This window comes from Pygocentrus nattereri, chromosome 17, assembly GCF_015220715.1.
Source record: "Pygocentrus nattereri isolate fPygNat1 chromosome 17, fPygNat1.pri, whole genome shotgun sequence".
Taxonomy (NCBI): Eukaryota; Metazoa; Chordata; class Actinopteri; order Characiformes; family Serrasalmidae; genus Pygocentrus; species Pygocentrus nattereri.
The window spans coordinates 28362840-28384053 of NC_051227.1; the positions used below are offsets into that span (position 1 = coordinate 28362840).

The 21214-nt window shown below is 39.5% G+C and overlaps 1 protein-coding gene across 6 annotated transcripts; it reads right to left on the minus strand.

Annotated features, from left to right (window-relative positions):
- Positions 1-279: 279 nt before the first annotated feature.
- Positions 280-19711, minus strand: rffl (ring finger and FYVE-like domain containing E3 ubiquitin protein ligase). 6 transcript variants are annotated; one of them, XM_017696755.2, is made up of 9 exons: positions 19426-19711; positions 18748-18832; positions 15305-15354; positions 13790-13983; positions 11131-11526; positions 10132-10203; positions 6637-6847; positions 6449-6472; positions 280-3414 (listed from the first exon to the last, which is right to left on the minus strand). In XM_017696755.2, the coding sequence occupies exons 4-9, from the start codon at positions 13973-13975 to the stop codon at positions 3233-3235; spliced, it is 1071 nt and encodes a 356-aa protein (XP_017552244.1). In that variant the 5' UTR covers positions 13976-13983; positions 15305-15354; positions 18748-18832; positions 19426-19711; the 3' UTR covers positions 280-3232. The 6 variants fall into 6 exon arrangements, with proteins under 6 accessions (XP_017552244.1, XP_017552242.1, XP_017552243.1 ...); XM_017696753.2 differs by having other exon boundaries at positions 13790-13987; XM_017696754.2 differs by having other exon boundaries at positions 13790-13987; positions 14332-15354.
- Positions 19712-21214: the final 1503 nt, after the last annotated feature.

The following is a 21214-nucleotide window of genomic DNA, read 5'->3' on the forward strand; positions in this document are numbered from 1 at the left end:
TATTCAGGAAGACTAACATGCAACTAGGTTAAAGTACTCCACCCAGCACAGGTGCAGGAACCACGTCTGCCATTTACCTGTTTGATAAGCTCCATGTATATAATGACCATGTAACATTTATCCACTGAGAGTTCGGTGTGAACACTGACTAAACCATGCACATCTGTGTTCATCTCATCAATACATTCCTGCAAACTGGTCAAACTGGCTCTACCTTTAGCTTTTACATACCACGGCTACTTTCAAAGGCAGAAAAACAAGTCAAGTCAACCACCAAAGTCCAAGAATATGTTTTAATACAAAAATTGCAGAGTATGAACAAGAAGTCTCAATTTGGTTATTAAAAGATTTTTTAAAAAGAATAAAATTATATTCCTCAAAAGGATTTTGCCAATATTTTACACCACATCTGGTTCAGAAAATACAATTATCCGACACTATTCAAATCACACGTTTACAAAATAAAAGCACATCCTCTCTGTTAAATAGAAAACTCAGTCCACATCTTGGAGTCACTCCTCCCTGTTAAAATAAATTCCATAGAAAACCCAGTCTCTTTAGAAGTAGCAGTGACTGAAAAATAGAGCATTAAGGCATTAAGGCACCAACAGTTTGTCTTCAAAGATGAATCGCCTGAGAACTGTGTGGGTCCCTATGTTAGTCTCCAATCATTCCACAATAAGAGTAGCAGACATGGGAGCAGGGCTTCCTGTGAGAGTAAAGCCCCCAGGCAACCAGTTAACCAGTTAGAGCACCCTTTCGAGACCTGAGTTAGGGCTTGCAGTCGGATTAGCAGTTTCACAAGGGAAGTACATAATCACAATAAAAAGCCCTCTAAGAATGCCAAGAAGAATATGGTACTCCATTCATTACAGACTTACTACAACCCAGTAATTGAAATCACATGTTATGATTTAAGGTGCCATTTTTGTGGTCATCAATAGCTACATCATCTCTGGTACACATGGTTTGGTTTCCCAGACAGAGACTAAGCCAAATCCTAGACTACACAGCTTTTTGAATGGAGATTCTCCATTGAAAGGAAAATATAGTACCGGACTAGGCTATATCCTTTTTGTGGAAACTCTATGTCCAAAAGATTATCGATAACTACTCTTCTAAATGTTGCTGAACTGTTATAAGGATTTGATTGCATTCAACCACAAGAGCATTAGCAGGGTCAGATACTGATGTGGGTTGATGAGTTCTAGATCACTCAAGGTATTTAAAATGTACAATTGGTTCACTTTAAGTTAGCCGAATTGAGGGTGTCTGGATACTTTCAAACATGGAATATACAAAGACTTTTGAACATGATCATCAGTTAAACCCATCTATGGAACAGTCCAGAAATATTTAACATTTGCTCAGCTCAAGTGGAACATGTAAAAGCACGTTTCTTTAACAATGCTCTCCACCTCAGCACAAGTAACTTAGAACTTTGCCCATTTATATCCACTAATACTGGATCACTCAGAGGCACTGAGATGCATTATTGATCATTTAGCCACCACGTGAACCTTAGAGCAGCTTAAAAAGCTAAGGTAATCTTGTTTTGGCACACTCATCTGGACCTCCATGTAATGTCAGAGCCCAGTCCTAAAGTGGTGCTAATATTTCACTTACTTCCTCAAAAGGAGGGTGTGGAGATAAGAAGCTGTAAATCTGCCTGCTCTTGCTAGGTCACTGGCTACAGCTGGATGAATTTTAGCCCCAAATGTATTTTGAGTATTGTAATTGTAAATTTATACATATTCTGTTATATTCAGCCCACACACTGCCCAACTTGACACAGAATTAAGCTCAAGACTGTAAATCAGGGGTGTCCAATCTCATCAACAAATGAGTTCACCTGATCTGCAGTTTGAAGAACAAGACCAACTGCCTAAACAAGTGGAATCAGGTGCTCCAGCTTGTTTTGAGTGAAAACCTGCAGCCACACTGGCCCTTTGTGGATAAGATAGGACACCCCTGTTGTAGATCATCACTACCACATATCAATAAATGTTAGAACCAAGGCTAAAAGCTTACATCAGACTGATGACGCTCAAAGCCAAACGCCGCCAGTTTCAGTCCCAACTATGTCTCTCTGACATGACTAAACAGACCATTTTCTACTACATCTGAGAACTAATCCTAGCTCTAATGCTAAAACACAAACCACATATTGAGCAGCTATAGATGACAATCCTGTCTCAGCACACAAAAAGGTTTTACATGTTTGTTGTGATTGTTGTAAATCTATATTCATGTATATGCTCTTGGTTTGTCCTTAAAGAGTGAAACAGTTTTGTTCTGGAGATGCCATCAAAGTTTCAGTTTCCCCAAGAGCTCCTCAGTATTTCAGCAATGCAAATGCTCAAAGCCAGACTTTCATTACAACACTTTTGGGAAAACCCTTTTGGACGAGGTAAAAATCTGTAAGATTGGTTCACCCTTTCCATAAAGCAGTAAGAATTATGATCAATAATTTTCAAAATTGCATTGAGATATACATCACTGAGAGAATATTCTTACCAGGACTTCAGTTTCCCTTTATTTCAGTATATTTAACCCAACTGTTAAGTAATCAACCATGTGCGTGAAGTAAGAGGGGAAAGGAGAGATCAAACCGTGTTTGGATCCAGTTCTGTTCTTTGGCTTGACCTCTCATAAATGAAGGGGCGGGGGGGCTCACAGTTTCACAAAAACATCCAAAATTCGGACCTGAAATAGTCTTGTGAGGAGGAATTTAACTTCATCGTCATCAATCATTTCAGTAGCATACAGCAGCAACAGTACAACATTTTTGCCTTTGTATTCAACCCCATCCAGTGCATCTGCAGGCAATAACCTTTACAAAAGACAACTACTGACATTTCGGAGTTAAAATGGAGTTGTTAGCAGATGAGTTTCTTTCACAATCAACACTATATCCCAAAGCCTATCAGCAGCACACCCCACTGAGCACTGATTGGTGCAGCAGTTTAAAGCAACATACTGTAAAAATCCTTTAATAAACCCTTTAGCAACACAAACTCTAAAACAACAGAAATATGTGAATAATTTGTTATTGCTAGTATATCCAGTTGTCATTAGTCACACGTCAACTAAACATGTCCTGGGAAGTGTACCAATTCTGGATCACCAAGCTCAATTGGGAGACAAAAGTGGCAAAGGTGCTTATATGTTAACATAAAAAAAAAAAATAATACAGGACTTCATTTCTGCTCCCAGCTTAACAAGCACTGGTTCAGGATCGGAAAACGTGCACAGCCCGAACCACGTACTGCCTGCAGATGGGGCATTCGTTCATGAGCTTGCCGCATTTTGTGCATGTGACCATATGTCCACATTCCAGCAGCACACAGTCAATTGGCGAGTCCATGCAGATCTTACACAAGTTTTCTTCCATGCTAGGTCTACCTGTTGTGTCTGAATACAGGAGAAGACAGACAAAATATTTACAATGAGCGCTTAACATATTACGGCATACAATACAGAATGACAGACCGTTTAAGTAATTGTTCTACAGTTTGCTTAGATATCAGCCTTCATATTGTACCAATAAATTTGGATCAGTTCCCACAGTATTAATGTTACACATGTGGTCAGTAATATTGTCTTAAGGTTAAAAGTGGTTGCATAGTATAATGGATAAAACCACTGCCTTGCAAACGGAAATCTGAATGTTTGAGTTCCTGTTCAAGGACGGGTGGCATTGCTATACCAGAAAGAGTCTTTGGTCGAAACTCCAAACATTACATTACTGTAAGTATGGCCCAAAAAAAAAAAGTGAGTCTTAAATATGCAAATGTCAATTAAGCAGAGATATACATAAAAATCTATGACACGAATGTACCTGGGACCGAAAGAGAACCTAAATCCTAGTGAAGCAGCAGGATACACTAGTATCAGTGAAGCTTTTATCCTATTTTTCATGAGAACCTAAAGGCTAGAAAACAAGATTTTCTCTTTAGTTCTCCAAGTGCAGGTTCAGAATCGTCAAGTTGGGTTTGATTAAAATGAACCCTCGTATGGTGGCACTGTTAGGGCAGCTCAGACGTGGTAAGAATGCTAATGGAAAGTCACTGGGCAGTTGAACATGCTTAGAGGAGAATGCTCACCACCAAAAAAATCTGTTACGTCAGCTAACTGATGCCTCTGTTGGCTAGCATCATGTTTGGTGATGGAGGGGGAAGGAGAGCCCACCCAGAGAGCAAAGCCAATTGTGCTCTCTTGGATTCCCTATGGATGGCTGTAGTATCACTGGAGATCAAACTTGTGATCTTCTTTGATACATGAAAAAGTTGAGTTTTTCATGCCGTTTTGTTTTTGTTCTTCATAAGCTCTGGATCAATAATTAGAAAGCAGATAGTTTCAGTTCCAAAATTAAGCTAAGGCACATATGAAGCCATAAGAAAAAACTCAATATACACATTTAACCACATGCATTAAGGTGCCAAGGTTTCTTTGTTTATAAAAGCAGAAAGCTGTTCTAGGCTGCTACAGGGATTTGGGTTGGGTTGTGCCAGACGAGGGTAATGCAGGGAGTCTTGAGATAAAACAAGACATAAATAAAACCAAAAAGACCAGACAGAACAGAGATCAGCATGATTCAGAAAGTCTGGTGGACACGGTCACTGTAATCGTACATATCCTACATCATAAAATCAGCTGTAGGGATATCTAAACTGGTACCGGTTCCTGACTAGTCAGTACTGAAATATCACCAAGTTTCTGGACAAGCGGTGCTGCAATGGGTTTTTCTGTAATGTTAGTTAATTCTACAACCCCAATTACAATGAAGTTGGGACGTTGTGTAAAACAAATAAAAACAGAATACGATGATTTGCAAATCCTTTTCAACATATATTCAATTGAATACACTACAAAGACGAGATATTTAATGTTCAAACGGATAAACTTTGTTTTTTGCAAATATTCATTCATTTTGAATTTGATGCCTGCAACACGTTCCAAAGAAGTTGAGATGGGGGCAACAAAAGACTGGGAAAGTTGAGGAATGCTCAAAAAACACCTGTTTGGAACATTCCACAGGTGAACAGGTTAATTGGAAACAAGTGTCATGATTGGGTATAAAGGGAGCATCTGTGAAAGGCTCAGTCGTTCACAAGCAAGGATGGGGCGAGATTCACCACTTTGTGAACAACTGCGTGAGCAAATAGTCCAACAGTTTCAGAACAATGTTTCTCAACGTGCAATTGCAAAGAATTTAGGGATTTCATCATCATGTCCGGATTGCTATCAGCGCAAAGTTCAAAAGCCAGCATCTCTGATGGTGTGGGGGTGTGTTAGTGCCCATGGCATGGGTAACTTGCACATCTGTGAAGGCACCATTAATGCTGAACGGTACATACAGGTTTTGGAGCAACATATGCTGCCATCAAAGCAACATCTTTCAGAGATGTCCCTGCTTATTTCAGCAAGACAATGCCAAGCCACATTCTGCACGTGTTACAACAGCGTGGCTTTGTAGTAAAAGCGTGTGGGTACTAGACTGGCCTACTTGCAGTCCAGACCTGTCTCCCATTGAAAATGTGTGGCGCATTATGAAGCACAAAATACAACAACGGACACCCCGGACTGTTGAGCAACTGAAGTTGTACATCAAGTAAGATTGGGAAAGAATTCCACCTACAAAGCTTCAACAATTAGTGTCCTCAGTTCCCAAACGCTTATTGACTGTTGTTAAAAGGAAAGGTGATGTAATACAGTGGTAAACACGCCCCTGTCCCAATTTCTTTGGAACGTGTTGCAGGCATCAAATTCAAAATAAGTGAATATTTGCAAAAAACAAAGTTTATCCGTTTGAACATTAAATTTCCAGGTTCAACATGCAACAGACCCCCTGCAGTTCACCTACAGGGAGAAAGTGGGAGTGGAGGATGCCATGCTATACCTCCTCCATTGTGCCCACTCTTATCTGGTTAAGGGTGGTTGTGCTGTAAGAGTCATGTTCTTTGATTTTTCCAGTGCTTTTAACACCAGTCAGCCCCTCCAACTGAGAGACAAGCTGGTTAACATGCAAGGGGATCCCCGCCTGGTCTCCTGGATTACTGCCTACTATAGGCTATATACTATATTTGAACTTCTTATGAACTGCCCTGACAACCAGGGCAAGTAATCTTGCATCGCTTGGGGTTGTTAATATTATCAACTGTAGGAAGGTGACCTCAGTCTTTTTACATATTTTCATTTCGAATCTTTTTACATTTTCAAGTCACGTCCTTGTTTTTTGCAACAAATTATAGAGAGTATATCAATAAGAGTGTCGATAAGTATTGTATTGATTATCAGTAGGATTTTAGTAACTGATACTGATACTGCAACTCATCTCTAACCTATTGTGACCTACTTGTCACTTACTCATCAGTAAATGAACAACTGATCAACCACTGAGCTTCCAATACATGTGAAACAATTCAAATGAACAGATAAGTCGTACCTGTTCCATCACTGGTATTAGAAACTGCAAAAAAGTAAATAAAGTATTATGAGAATGAGCAAGTATACAAATGAATGAAACAAAGCCCTATATTTTTTTGTATTTCTTTCTAAAAAAAATTCCCAGTACATAATTTTACATGTAGCCTTTTTTTTTAATCATTTCCAGAACAAAAACTGTCACCTTACCTAGGTTTTGCAGGTCCTTCTGGTCATGATATAGGCGTGTGACTCGCTCCATTAGTTCCCATTTTTCACAGCAGCCTTTGTAGTTGACAAAGTTCCTTGCCAAGATTTCCTTTAATTGACGTACACTCAGAGCCTCAATGTCCTCCACAGACCCTAAGTCTGACAAAGATGCCCGCCGACCAGAGGGCAAGACCTCCTCAGAGTCTGATGACTAAAACAAGAAAAAAAAAAAAGAGGTACATAGTTAACCAAGCTCTGTTTCCTGTTTTCTTCATCAAAGTGCATTTCACACATTTTCACATATGCATCTGTCAACCAGCATGAATCTGAGAGCAAGTTGTTTATGGAAAAACATTTTACAAATTTTACAAACTGTCAAAGCCAAATAATAAGACTTTCACTTGGGGATGATTTTATGGTTATCACAATCTAATTCACCATTTCCTCTAACTCAAACTGAAACCACAACACAGTCTACAAAGCATTGCACAAGACTAGATTGATCTCTCCCATGCGGTAGACTGTTGATTACCTCCTTGCTCTCTTCTGTTTGTACAATAATTCTGAGCTTTTTTCTTGTTTTTGTCACCACCATGATCAGACCAATTTAATGAAAAACAATCATCTGACTGATCTGGAATAGAAATGGTGCATCAGTGCCTTGCTGGAGCGCTGACCAATTAATACTGTATTTAACAACTTTGAGGATGGTTCAAGCTGAAAAGTGTCCTGGTCCTGGGCCAACACACTTGGTGCAACAAATTATCAAGTCACTCTTGAGGTGAACTGGGTGTGTTGGAGTACGTGCAGGGCAGTTGTACCCCCAAGACCAGGTGCAAGAACCACTGAAGTGGGAAAATATAATGGACAAACAGATTAAACAGTGCAAGGTACTGGGGTACCGCAGGCTTCTGTGCCTTCAGGGTACATGTTATCTGTGGCATAGCACCTGAAACAGGAAATTAAAACTGTTATGAGATGTAACTAATGTATCCCACTTGGTTATAGACGTTGCTGAGCAACAACCAAATAGGAACTTTTTGGCTACTGCTTTTATGAGGTTGAAAGCTCAGAATGTGATAGAATTTCAATGTGGCACTGAGTGCAGTTTCAAGTCTTAGCAAGAATAACTGGCTGCCCACAGAGTATACATTAAGAAGGCAGCAAGTTCCATTTCATCACAAATGTAGTTTTTGGAAATAAACATGGTGCTCCCCCTTGACACAACTGACTCCTTCAAACATGAGGCTGTACCCCATCAGTAAGTCAGATATACAAGCTGAACAATTTGGAAGATTTATATTAAACACTGTCAGGAAGCACAGGCAACTACTTCATAAAAACATTTAATGCTAAACACAGCCATTTCAGTCAGATGCACGCTTATTTTGAAAATTGCTGCTGTTTGTTCTCAGTCAGCTATGAAGCAACTGCTGACACAGCAAAACCCCCTAGACAACTAATCAACCACACCGCAATCATTAAAAAACATACTGTAAAGACAAAGAAGGAGACGTTCCTTTCTTGTGTTATATAATGTGACATTAGGCTTTGTGCTGGCTAGCATACCAGTCTTGGTCTCATGATTACTGATAAACATTATGACCAATGGCATGTGACCTACATTCAACGTCAACATTTCTAACTCAATGACAATCTGAGGCATTTCAACAACTTTGACTGATGTACATGTGAGTACATGTGTTTGAATTGTTGACAAGATCTCTGGGTGTGTCCTTGTGAGTCTGTGATTCAGTAGGATTGTGTTTAGTTTCACAATACGGGCAGTCAGTCAAGCCAGGTGTTTGCCAACAGGTTTTCCAGCAAGCTTTTTTCCCCAGTGAAGTCAAGGGCTATATAATGTAATGTGGTCTGGTCAACAAAGCTTAAAACTTCTGAAAAGCTCTCTAACCTACAAAAACTTAAACAGCATGAACGGAATAATATCATAGCCTTCACTAGTCAAGATAAAGGTCTTCTTCAGCATTTACAGTGTCTACCTCTCCAACTGATAGTGTAACAACAAAATGCAAATATTAATAGCTGAAGACATACACAGAGAGGTTCTCGTGTTCTCAAGCTAGCATCTGAAACAAAGCAGAAAATTCCCTTGAAAGGCCACAGACACCACAGCCCAGGACAAGCAGCAAGATCACATGCAAAATGGAATTGGTAAGATAAGTGGAAAGCATTTTAAGCAATCAAACTGACTTAAGTTTGAAAACAAGCTGTATGCAAATGTACATAATTTACAAAGTGATAAGCACCCTTTCAATAATTAACTATTAGTTAATTATTATCAGAGCATGGTGTAAAATGTTTATGTTCAACAAATATTTCCATCCAAAACACAAACACCTTAAACTGGACCTATGAGTTCTCCTGATCAACATTTAGGTCATTTCTCTCATTTGGTCTAAAACATTCTTCCACTCTCTTCTTAAACTTTGTATAGAGTTTGGAAAATTAATAAAAACAGAACACCTAGGGAGCCTCCCTGCCCACTTTGGTCCATGTTATCTAACCACAATCTGTAACTAGCCCTTAAAATTCACATTTCTATTTCACTTATGAAGCTGATATTCTTGTAAGTAATCATGTAAAAAACACCCTGCTTATCAGATTGTCTTAACTTTTGTTAAGAACAGTACTGATGTCTGGGACAGAGCAATATTCTACCCCAGGAGACATTTTAACAGCAAGTTTGGGCTAAGTATTAGAATTTCATGTAGATTTAAAGAGAGACCCAAACCAGGGCTGTCATAATCATGAAATTTTAGCTGCCGAGTAGGCCTAGTTGCCAAATAAGTAACTGTTTGTTTGCAACTAATATAATACAAGCACAAAAGTAGCCACCTTACTTCCTAGTTATGTGCACTTAGAAGCTAACACTGGGTGTGCCGTCAAATCAATACTCTTTAATAATAAGTGTGTAGACAGAACCATGTGTAGAGCTGAGTAAAGCACATCCTATGCAAGAGAGAAATTACAGGACCAAAAAAAAAAAAAAAAAAAAAAAAATCTGGTCAGTATACATACTAAAAATGTTAGAATACGCAACATATCAAACAAATAAACATTACTCTGCCCTCTAAATACGTTAGAAGTTAGAACTTAAACACCATGACATCTCAATAAATGAATTTACTGCTTTCATTTACATTTATTTAGTTCAGGTTTTGTGTGTTGCAGCACAATGTAAACATGATAATGTAATAACTGTGACAGCCCTAACCGAAACAGCTTATTCTGAAGAGCTTAAACCAGAATGGCTCATGCCTTTCACATAGACTAGCTAGGAACAAACTGAAAGAGAGGACATCAAGATCAAGAAACTTCTCCAAGTTCAGTTGGTTAAGAATGCACTTTTTAAGAAGACACAGTGCACAATTTTGGTTTCCCATCATGCTTCTGTCCTCTTATTCATTTTACAATCCTAACTGTGTTGCAGCAAGAGGGACACAGAACACTGGCTCAAGTCCACAGTAAGGCTACCTGGGACTCCTGCTCCCCTTGAAGCTCTGTGTCCACTTCAATATGAACTGGTTCCTCTGCTACAGATGGGCTCTAAAGGTCAAAAGTCACACAGCCAGGGTCAGCCACACCTAACTCTGCTCAAATGTACGACTACCCACACAAATATTCATCTACATAAATATTATGGCTTGAACAAAATAAATAAATACATAAACAAACAAACCACACAGAAATATCTATGGTGAAATGGATGATGCCCATTTTAAACCCAAGGGTTTATCTAAATGGTTAGTCACAGCTAACCTAGTTGATTAACTGTAGCACTTTTTGATGCAAACAGTGAACGCATTAGTATTATGTTAACAATTCCACTTTTTACTTATTCTGCATTAGGAGTGCACAATATGGTAAAATATGATATTTTATATTTTCATAGTGCAAATGACATGCATTATGTTATTTTAACACCTTGACACAATGCATCAGCTGTGCCACAAAAAAAGAACACAACCTCTCAAAAATAGTGCAATGCTTTTTATTTAACATCACACACACTGCTATGCACCAAATCAAATTAAGAGAGGGCTAATTATGCTCTCTTTGTAACAAAACGTGTAGTTGGTCTGTGTTCTTTAAGTACTAACGATTTTCAGAAAAGCACATTACATAAAAAAATACCCACCCTTATTCAGTATACCTAGTTACACTAATATTGAAAAGACACAGAGGTGAAAAAGTAGAATATGCCTTTCTTTGTTTCCAAACATGTTTGAATAAGACCTTTCAGCCACCATCCCTTGGATGTGACCTCTTTCTTACAAATGGTAAGTATAGAAAAGTTGATAAGAGAACACAAAGTGAAAATATGCTCTTATTTACCTCAACTGTTAAGTATGTCAAAAGCTACTGAGACTTCCATGTCACAATAGTTGCTGAAGACCTTGTTCCAAGGCTATCAGAAGGGTATGCATTAGAGAATTTGTCAATACCGAGGACCTCCTCTTTTTATCTACTTACCTGTTCATCCACTGCTGTGTGTGACTGTGAAGCCACATCCGTTGTAACACTGTTCCCTGCACGGGGCTGCACAGTCGCTGGGGTTGGTACAGAGGGGGCTTCCTGCTCAGATGGCTGTGTGTGATCATGTGTCTGAGTTGGTGTGGAGGTGTCAGAGGTAGGTGTGTGTTGGCCGAGGACCAGGTCAACAAGTTCCTCCTTCTCTCTGCACATTTGTGTAGGAACTTCATGCAAGTGTAGGTAGTCCCGCAAGTCCTTTACTTTTAGTTTCATTAGCTCCGCTCGTTCGAACATGGTGCCATGGAAACGATGGCAGGTAAGGCATAGCCGTGGGAGGGGCACCGACTGAGCAGAGCAGCGGCCACAAAAACTCTTCTTGCAGTCCACACATATATGCTGTAAAGACCAAAACAGTGGTCATTTCAAGAAACAAATACACTGCTGTCTTCTTAAATATCAATATAAAGTAAAACAAAAGGTCATTTTACAACCAGCATTAAAAGGATGAATGACTTTAGTCTGCTCTGTTAAGTGATTAAAATGATCATGAATCCTGTTCATAGAACAGAGGTTCAAATAGAATTTTATGGCAAAAGAGCAACATGGCAAATTTGGTTAATGGTTCTCTAGCTATAACCTACCGGAGAGGGAAAAAGGAAAAAATAAATAACCAACCACACCAACCTAACCATAAATGCAAATTAAATACAAATATATGAAATGGGGCTACTGTGTTTGAAGCTATCCAACTATATTGATATGCAAGGTAAGCAAACAAATGCACTTAACGATTCAGTTCTCTTCAGCTTAAACAAAGCAAGAAGTCTAGTTGCGCTGTCCCAGTGTGCTGAGAAAAATTCACTGCTTAACCCCAAGAGTGCCATCACCGTGGATTAGGATTTCTACCTAGGTGTATAATAATGTTGGACAATCTTGTCTGTACCATTAATGATGTGTTATTATTTAAAAACTAAATAAACACAACATGGCTTTTCTGAAAATATGGGGGCATATTACAGAAAAATCTTAAGTCTGAAATCTCATTTTTTCTGCTTAGTCATCATGACAACTTTAGTTAGGACTGAATTTAGGACAGAAGCTATTACAGAACATCAGTCCTTAAGCTCATAATGCTGTCCCAACTCCAGATAGAAAAACATTACAGAAACACCCCAAACTAGACAAAAATGTCCTAAATTCTGTCCTAACTTCAAGAAAACCCCAGAGCTGTCTTATCTTCTGCTTTAACCGTCGGTTTCTATCGTTTTGTGCAGTGACGGGCAGCATAGCTCTCCATTACCAGCATAACGACGCTACGTTGCATTTATCCACACTGAAACCGGTGCTTTGACTCCTTCTTTCTTTCTAACAGCGTTATAAAAGCCTCAGACGCTGCACACACGACCTCCACCGCCCCCTCTCATTATCTTCGTGTGTTAGTACTGGTGAAAAGCCGTCAGATTAAAACATTACAGCGATTGTGGTGAAGAAGGAAGAGACAGCCGAGCGCGTGCCTGTTTATTAGGAGTGATAACTTTAGCGCGCTCGTCTCGGCTAAAGCGTTTTGGAAATGACGCAAACATCGGTAACACTCTGATAAAGAGTGCTGACACGGTATTCTTAACTTTCAGTTTATCGCCCTTTAGTTTTATTTGACTTATTTTACATCGGTAACGGAAGCCAACGTTAGCTATCTGGCTAACTTGATTACGTGTTTACAGCTGTGCGCGTATGGTTGCTAGGTAACAGTCATGACCGCTGATAGTCGACTTCGATGGAGTACGTTAAGATTTCCTAACCTCTGATAAGATACTGTCTTGACCGGTCAAATCTCAAGATAAAAAAAGAGGACGTTTCTATAATACAGCCCCTGGTTTCTGTTGGGCCAATGTTTACAACAACAGTTACTGTGTAAAGTAGTTAACAGCTAGTTAGCTAGGTTAGCTAACGCTACTCTTTTGGCGAAAGTTACTTTCAGAAGCTCAGTTTCTTTCGTTTATCTGCCGTGAGCACAAAAGCGGGGCACAAAAACAGTGCAAAATTGGTGACATATGCTGGATAAAGACACTCTACGGGAGGCTTCGATGCTCACAATGAGCGTGAAGTAAACGCGATTTCGAACAGCTTAGCTTGATTTCTCTCGTTAGAAATTACCGAGCTTTTTCCTTTACGCTGTGTGCGCTTGTCTCACTGACCCTCCAAAGCACAGACATGACGCATAACCACAGGCATTTTGTCGTAAGGTGTCTGTTTTCGGTCGCTCAAATGGTAAAGATGAACCTAGACTGACAAAGGTCATATGAGAACTGATTTAACTGACCGCTGAAAAATGACCGTATTTGGGTTACTTTTACCTGCAGTGTGAACATAGCTGTTAATGACCTAAGCCGCACAATAGAACAACAGAATTAACCTAAATCAAAACAAGCTGTCAGGTGTGTAACATGATCTTTTCTTAGCATGTCAGTATGCCCAGTACTCAGAATGCATGGGTTCATTAACTTACTGAAAACTTCATGATCTGATACTGTGACACACTAATATTTGGAAAATACTGTGATCTTGAATTATAAAACCAGCCCTGCAGCAGTGTGTAATATATTAAGAACATAAAAGACCTCCTGAAGCTCAGCAGAAAAAGGCTGCTGATGTTCTTTACCTTCCTGGTCAAAGTGTCAAAGCGTCTTCCGCAGGCCTTGCAGGTGTGGTCTGGAGGTGGGGGAGATGGGTAGCTACTGTAGCCAGAGTTGGTATACGCTTGGTGGCGCGAGTTAGTTCTAATTGTACCGCTTTCCTCCATGTTGGACGAGTCCAAGCAGAACCAGTTACAGCAACTGGCCCACATACTACACACTTACTGGAAAAAAAACCCCAGAGGAATAAGGAAAATAAAAACACAAAGAATGAACAGGGCACAAAAACAAAAAGCAGGACGTAGGTGTCATAAAGGCAAACAAATTCAAAGTAGAAGTGCGGTTTTCCTTTTAAAATCAATATTCCATTGGTAGCAATTTGGGAACTGCCAAACATCACTATGTGATATACATCACTATACAGCGAACCAAAACATACAATGCAAAGAATGCACTGTCATGGTCTGTTTGCTACAATTTGCTGTGATGGTGATCACTATATTTTTCCATGAACTCCAAGCGACAAGGCCACATGCATACTGTTATTTACACTAATTCAATATTTTACCTTTAAAGGTCATTTGATGTCTAAGCACTAAAATACAAAGAAAAGAAAGAAAAACATGTACAACCACAAGCATACACCATAAACAACTACTATAATTCATTTTCATTGCCCATGCAATCTTAGAGTAGTCCACCCCCCACCCCTACCGTATATGTGACTTCACTGGCCACGCCCTCAAGAAGGTTATGAATGACTGAAGGACTGTTTTCCTTTTATAGTTCCTTATTTAAGATCACGCTTATGCGGATTCTCAGTCTCAGACAGGATTAGCATGAAGGTTTTTCTCTGAATTTCTTCACTGGACTTCAGCCATGCTGCTACCAATTATGGATCCATTCACTTTACAAACTACACATTTCATTTTATTAGTGCATGGTTCAGTCATCAATAGCAAAACAAAATCCATAATTATACACTAATATTACCTCCAAGCATCATAATCCACCATCTGGAATGAGTCATTTTACAGACTAGATCGTCCTTCCCTTATCAATAACACCATACTGAGGTACCTTTATGCTGTTTGCAAACCAGTGTGTAGTTTGGCGCTTGGCTGCTGAAGTAGGACTCCCATCATTAATTCAGAGACTGTGTGCAGGGTAAGATACAGGAGCCCTGCAACACTGCTCCTACTAGAATGACACCATCATTGTAAAGCACACACAAAAAAGCTGATGTGTCTCTGGACTTTATCGCCTTTGTCTATATCCATTAAAAACTCGGAAGTGTCTGAATTCTTTAGAATTTCAATACAGAGCTTCACTCTGTTCGTCATAGAGGATATAAGTGTTAAATTAATCTGTTGTTACTGGGAGAAACCATCATATCGCATTTTACTAAAATGAATGGAGAAACCATCTTTTCACATCAAAATTAATTTTGACAATCATTGCACCTCATTTGGACAGCTAACTACTTCATAGGCTATAGTTTAATTTTAAAGTGTTAGCAATTAAAAATGGTATTACTGTACCTCTTCGAGATTCAGAGGAAACAGGAAAAATGTAGCTGTCTTCACTGCAGCTGGAAAACAATCACCATTCAATCAGTTGACATCCTGTTGATGCATGCATTACACAACATACATCAGAGAGACTAAAATATTTCAGCTACTCGAGATTCACGTTGCTAGAACAGTACTCTACTGCATCTAATATGATCCCAAATAACTCCTTTTCTCATTTCCAGATACAGAGAAGCACAAATTATTTGCAGGCTTCCACTGAGATACCCAGAAAGTAGTTTAAAATGATGCATTATCTCTACACCTGCAACAGCATAAAAATCTTAAGCATTTGAATGAAATAATGAATAATGCAACATTAAAAAAATGTATAGGTCTAAAGAGCACAATGATTTGTGACATGGTTTCACACCAATATGCAAAGCACACACGAAATTGAACAGTAATTGGGTGAATAAAAATGATGGGTTTTTGGTTTTTATATCCATCTAAGAAACAAAGACCATTGTTGACCTGCCTAACCATCCCTAATGAGCTAATGAGTCACTCAGGGTCTAAAGTTAATTAAGCTTTGAGACTTGACAGCTGGAAGGGAGCGCAAACACATGCCATACACACACACACACATACAAGTTAATCAAATTTAAAGTAACTGTGCATGAACATTCACAGAAAAAAAAAAAACTTAATAAATGGGCTGCGCCAGAGATTTGTAAAAAGGATTTAAAATAGAAAATCTAAACATCTTTACACTCTGCTAAACAGACCAGGCCATATGTGTGAGTCAGCAACAACTATTTAAAATCATCGCGAACGATGGAAACAAAGATTACATAAGTTAATACATGACAGTGACACCAAGATCACGTTCATTTTTTTTCCACTTGTGAAATCCTCAGTGGGAAGCCCATGTGAATGCAGATTGGTCACAGATCACGTGTTGAGCCAAACCACAAAAGACAATGCAAGAACAAACTGAAGTATCAAATAACAAGGAAGCCAAGTAAGAGCAGCGCAAGTCTGTCCCTCCACGGTTCCCTATTAATAGCCTGCAGTGGTAGTCAGTTACAAAGACACACAGCTGCTTCCATGGAGACAGACTCACCTGGTACTAGAGCATGAGTTCACAAAGAAGCCAAAGAACATATTCTAAGGCCACTGGGGAATTACTTCAAAGTCCTCTCTGAACGTCTTTGTGCTTTTAATTCTAAAAGGTATCCAGACACCTCTTCTAATTAGTAAATTCAGCTGGACTCTGCTGACATGGGTGTTCAACTACACACGTCCCAGCTTGTACAACCTGCATAAAAATGCATCGTCAAAAATAATAAGACCCTGGAAGAGCCGGGTATGCCTAATGTCCAATACCAAGTGTTGGTTAGAGGGGCAAAAAGCTCGCCAGCACTGGGTTGTCAAGTGCTGGAACTGTTTTCTGAGGACTGAATGAGTGCCATCCAATTCTTTCAGGATGAGCTCGAGTGACGCTTGTGGCCTCATTAATGTTCTTGTGGCTGAACGCAAACAAATCCACACCGCACTGTTTGTTTTTAACATGCCCTCATCAAGCAGGCCTCATTATTTCCCTGCTGGCTGTTTCATGACCTTATTAGTTCTAGTGAAGTTTGTTAGAGGAGCCCATGGACGGGGATGGGTCCAAATTAATGTCAAACTGGCCCAATAATCACCGATCTAACACACTTCTCTTTTCAAACTTCAAACGAAGCTGAGATTATAATACTTCATGTTTCAAAACTACAACACTATTTGCTTTGCTGGGAGCAGATTTCAGTTGGAAACTACTCTGTTACACATGACTGTTGATACAACTCCATTTATTCATTTACTAGCTTGCAAGCTAAAGAAAACACAGCTACCAAGAAAAAAAAGCTTGTAGTCAGATAAAGCAGTTTAAAAAAATATTCTGCATTACAGAGATTTCCATGACTATCTAGACAATTAGCTCACTGAGACTAACCTAGCTGAGGGAGGACACACTCAGAGTCTCTCTCCCTGCCACATATGAGAATGGCCACTTGTGTAACATGGGTGAAACCCACTTTTGAGCGGCCAGTCAAAACTGGTGAGGGCATGTTAAAAAAAATAAGGCTAAAGGCTTCCTACGTTTTTCCTTTGATATGTGCTAAAAGCAAACAAAACAAACAAAAAAATCTGAACAAATATCAGTTTGATGATCCACAGATTGTTTCTGTTGCTCACATACGTCAGTGTCAGCAAATGTGGCAGGCTGTACAAAGTTCAACAAGGCAACAAAGGCACTCCCACATCGCCAGCTCTCCCAATGATGCACTATTGTCAATGTTCCTGTATAGTCGCACAGCAGAGGCCCACACTAACAATGGCACTGCTTTGGCAAGACAGTTTGCAGAGGAATAAAACACTATTTGACTAAAACCCAGCGTTCACAATAACAGTTTACAGCTGTATAAAAATAATAAAAACAAATTTAGGTCCCATGTTTACCCTTACATTTACAGACTATACAGTATATATAAAAGCACACCTACTTTAAATTTCATTTTAGACTACATAAATTCTGTTTTACATTAAATTATAGCCTTCAGTCTTTTGGAAACAGACCTAGAAATAATATCCTGGGTGTGAAAAAATGTGTATGTTTAAGCTCCTTTGTATATTTGCACTAGACATTCTTGAAAGAAGCGAGTTGTCATGCCCAAAACGTGATGAAATTCACAAAAGTGAAACTGTTATACTGCGTTTGATCTCTGGCAAATCTAATAATCTAATAACAAAGTATATATATATATATATATATATATATATATATATATATATATATATATATATATATATAAAACAAAGTAATCTAATAAAGTCTCCCATGATTGCTTAGCTAGTTTTAAAAGGCAATCAGTCATTTTTATGCTCATTTCATCATTTTTCATTTCTGATCTTGGTTATTATGAGCAATATAACTTTACAAACCACCAAGCTGCATGGCCTACCCATCTGCTGCAAGAGACATCTTATAATGGCCAATATATAATAATATATAATTATTTTAACACAATCTCAATTTCAGTTTTTAAAAGAACCCATCTGTGTTGTAAAACTGGGAAATCTGTAAAACCTGATACTTCAAAATAGTGATGACACCTTCTCTATTCATTTTGACAAGGATGCCTTTAGGCATGAAACGACTGAGTTCTTGGCTCCGTCACTTGACCAGGCAGGTATAGGAGTCTAATAACCAGAAGGAATGAATGGTGTTAACCTTCCTAAAAAGAACACAGCCAGTTGTACTCGTTGGCCACTGACTGCACAAATCAAACTACTGGACTCCAAGTTACTCTCCATTTAACCAGCCATGCCATTGGTAAACTAATTTAGCACTTAGCTGACAAAACATTGAAGAATCTCAACGATCAAGCTGAAGATAAACTGACAAATCCTGGTTGATCCATTGTTCTTACCTTGACTAGGATCCAGAGGTGGTAGTGCAGTACTCTATCTTGAGAGAAGTGCTGAGCATATCACCCGCATGACAGGGAGGAAAAACTGGAGACATGAAAAGCGAAGGGGAGCATTTACCACAAGTCAACAAAAATTCCCTAACACAATCAGTCACAGTCCTCTATGAAGAAACCTGATAGCTTACACTATTCGTCCGCTCGTCAGTTTACATAAATAGGCACAACTAGAGGAATGTGATGGTAAATCATGTCTTTAGTTTCTGTTAAATATGTCCAAGTCTGATATTATGATGGCTGTAACTGGACCAAGAGGCTAAAAGGAGGGTTAAGGGTTTGAGACAGCATAGCAGCAATTATTCTGGCTTGTTAGCCAACAGCTGCTGTCCGTCAAACGAGGCACGAAACACGCCCAGCACTTTTCAGCGGCTGTAGTTGAAGCACTGAAGAGAAAAATCGTTTAAACGTCGAAGAAACGTTGCTGAACGAAGTCAGAATCTCCTTGCCCATTTAAAAACTTGCTTTGCCATGTCATGAGCACAACAAGAGCTGGCAACCACGAACTCGGTGAAAACAGGAAGGAAGCAAGCAGGTCATACCCAGCAAAACCCACCTGTGACTTAAGTTTCTCAATAAGAGTAAGTCAAAGCGATGTAGGTTTGTCACTGTGGCTTCACTTACCTCCATATTCAAGCGAGACAGCTGGGTTAACTACTAAGTCAGTGTTTCACAGCCGCTCCAAACTTATTGAGGGTTCCAAAGTTTTCAGCAGCCTATCACAAACAAAACAGGTGCTCCGTATTCCAGTGTATACAGATACCGAGGGCAGAAAAGATCCAGATATCCCACTATTATCAGCGTAGCCGCTGATACTGAGTAAACAAGCTAGCTATAACTTCTGGGTCCAGTCTTTCCTCTTCCACTTTGAAGTTCAACGGTCCGGTCGTTGCTGTTAGTACGTGCGCGTAACGTTGTAAACGTCACGATATCGGGAACGCGCACGTAATATGCATTAAGAAATGTTACGAAACGGCGCCCTCCGATGGACGCATGAGAATCTACAGTCTGTTAAACTGTGTTCAGCGGCGCTCCCGGTGCCTTGGGCACCTTCATTCCAGCCCCAAACTCTCACACACCTCTGTTTAGAATATTTCAGCGTCCCTGAAGGACTTTATTACTTGTGTAATCGTGTTTACATTTACAGCATTTAGCAGACGCGCTTATCCAGAGCGACTTACAAGAAGTGCTTTGTCTATGTAGAGAAAGTATCTTGTTAAGTCAGTGTTGTTAAGTCAAAGTTTAAGCTAAACGCTGGAAGGGTGGGTTTTCATGGGTTTGAGGCCTTAGCCTGTGTTTTCCCTCCTGTTGGTTCTAAATCCTGGTACGATTTTCCCCTGCATATTTTAATTTTCCCCTGCTTTAACACACAAATGAACAATCCCAACACTGACAGCGAAAATGCAACTGCAGGGCTGCAAGTACATTTTAATTCTAGTAGAGCTGAGGCACAACAGTGTGGAAATGCAATTACAAAATAGTAGATTGTTTTTCCATTTCTCTGTCAGACTAATACCATTAAAATGATTCATTACAAAAATTGACCATTAAATGAAAATTGTCAAAAAGATTTTACTTTTCCATACTAATTTTTTCTCCCAACCACTACAGCCAGAAATGCAAATATGTTGCATTTGAATTAGGTCTTATAATAATGCGGCAATAATGAATCACATTGGAAATACACACAACAAGCATTCAGTTTGGACATTTAACTCCTTAGCTAATCATTAGATTCAGTGTGTGTGTTAGAGCAAGGAAATCACCAAACTCTGTTGAACACCAGAGTGGACACCACCACTGCACTAAATTCCAATCTAGGTGTAGAAAAGAATCAGGGTATACCTCTCAATCATTTAATACAGGCGTATCATTCAGTCGCATTGACACAGGTGTGTGAAATCAAGCACATAGTTTGCCTTTACAAACATTTGTGAAAGAATGGGTTGTTCTAAAGAGCCCATTGAATTTGAGTGTCATATTGTAATAGGATGTCAGTGTTGCACCAAGTCAGTTCGTGACATTTCTTCCCTCCCAGATAGTCCACAATAAGCTGTGAGTGGTGTTACTGAAAAACGGAAGTATTTAGCAACCACAGCAACGCAGTAGTGAGACCACGTAGTTACAGAGCAGGTCACCGAGTGGTGAGCTGCATAGTGCGCAAAAGTCACCAGCACTCTGCTGATTCAAGAACTGCAAACCTCCTCTGCCATCAACTTCAGCACAAAACCTGTGTGCCAGGAGCTTCATGGCATGGGTCGAATGCCAGGACAACGTTGGGGAAGGCCGTTTTCTGTTCCAGCATGAGTGAGCTCCAGTGCACAAAGCCAGTTCCAAAGTCACGGTTGGGTGTGTTTGGTGTGGAACTTGACTGGCCCACACAGAGCCCTGGCGTCAACCCCATCGAACACCT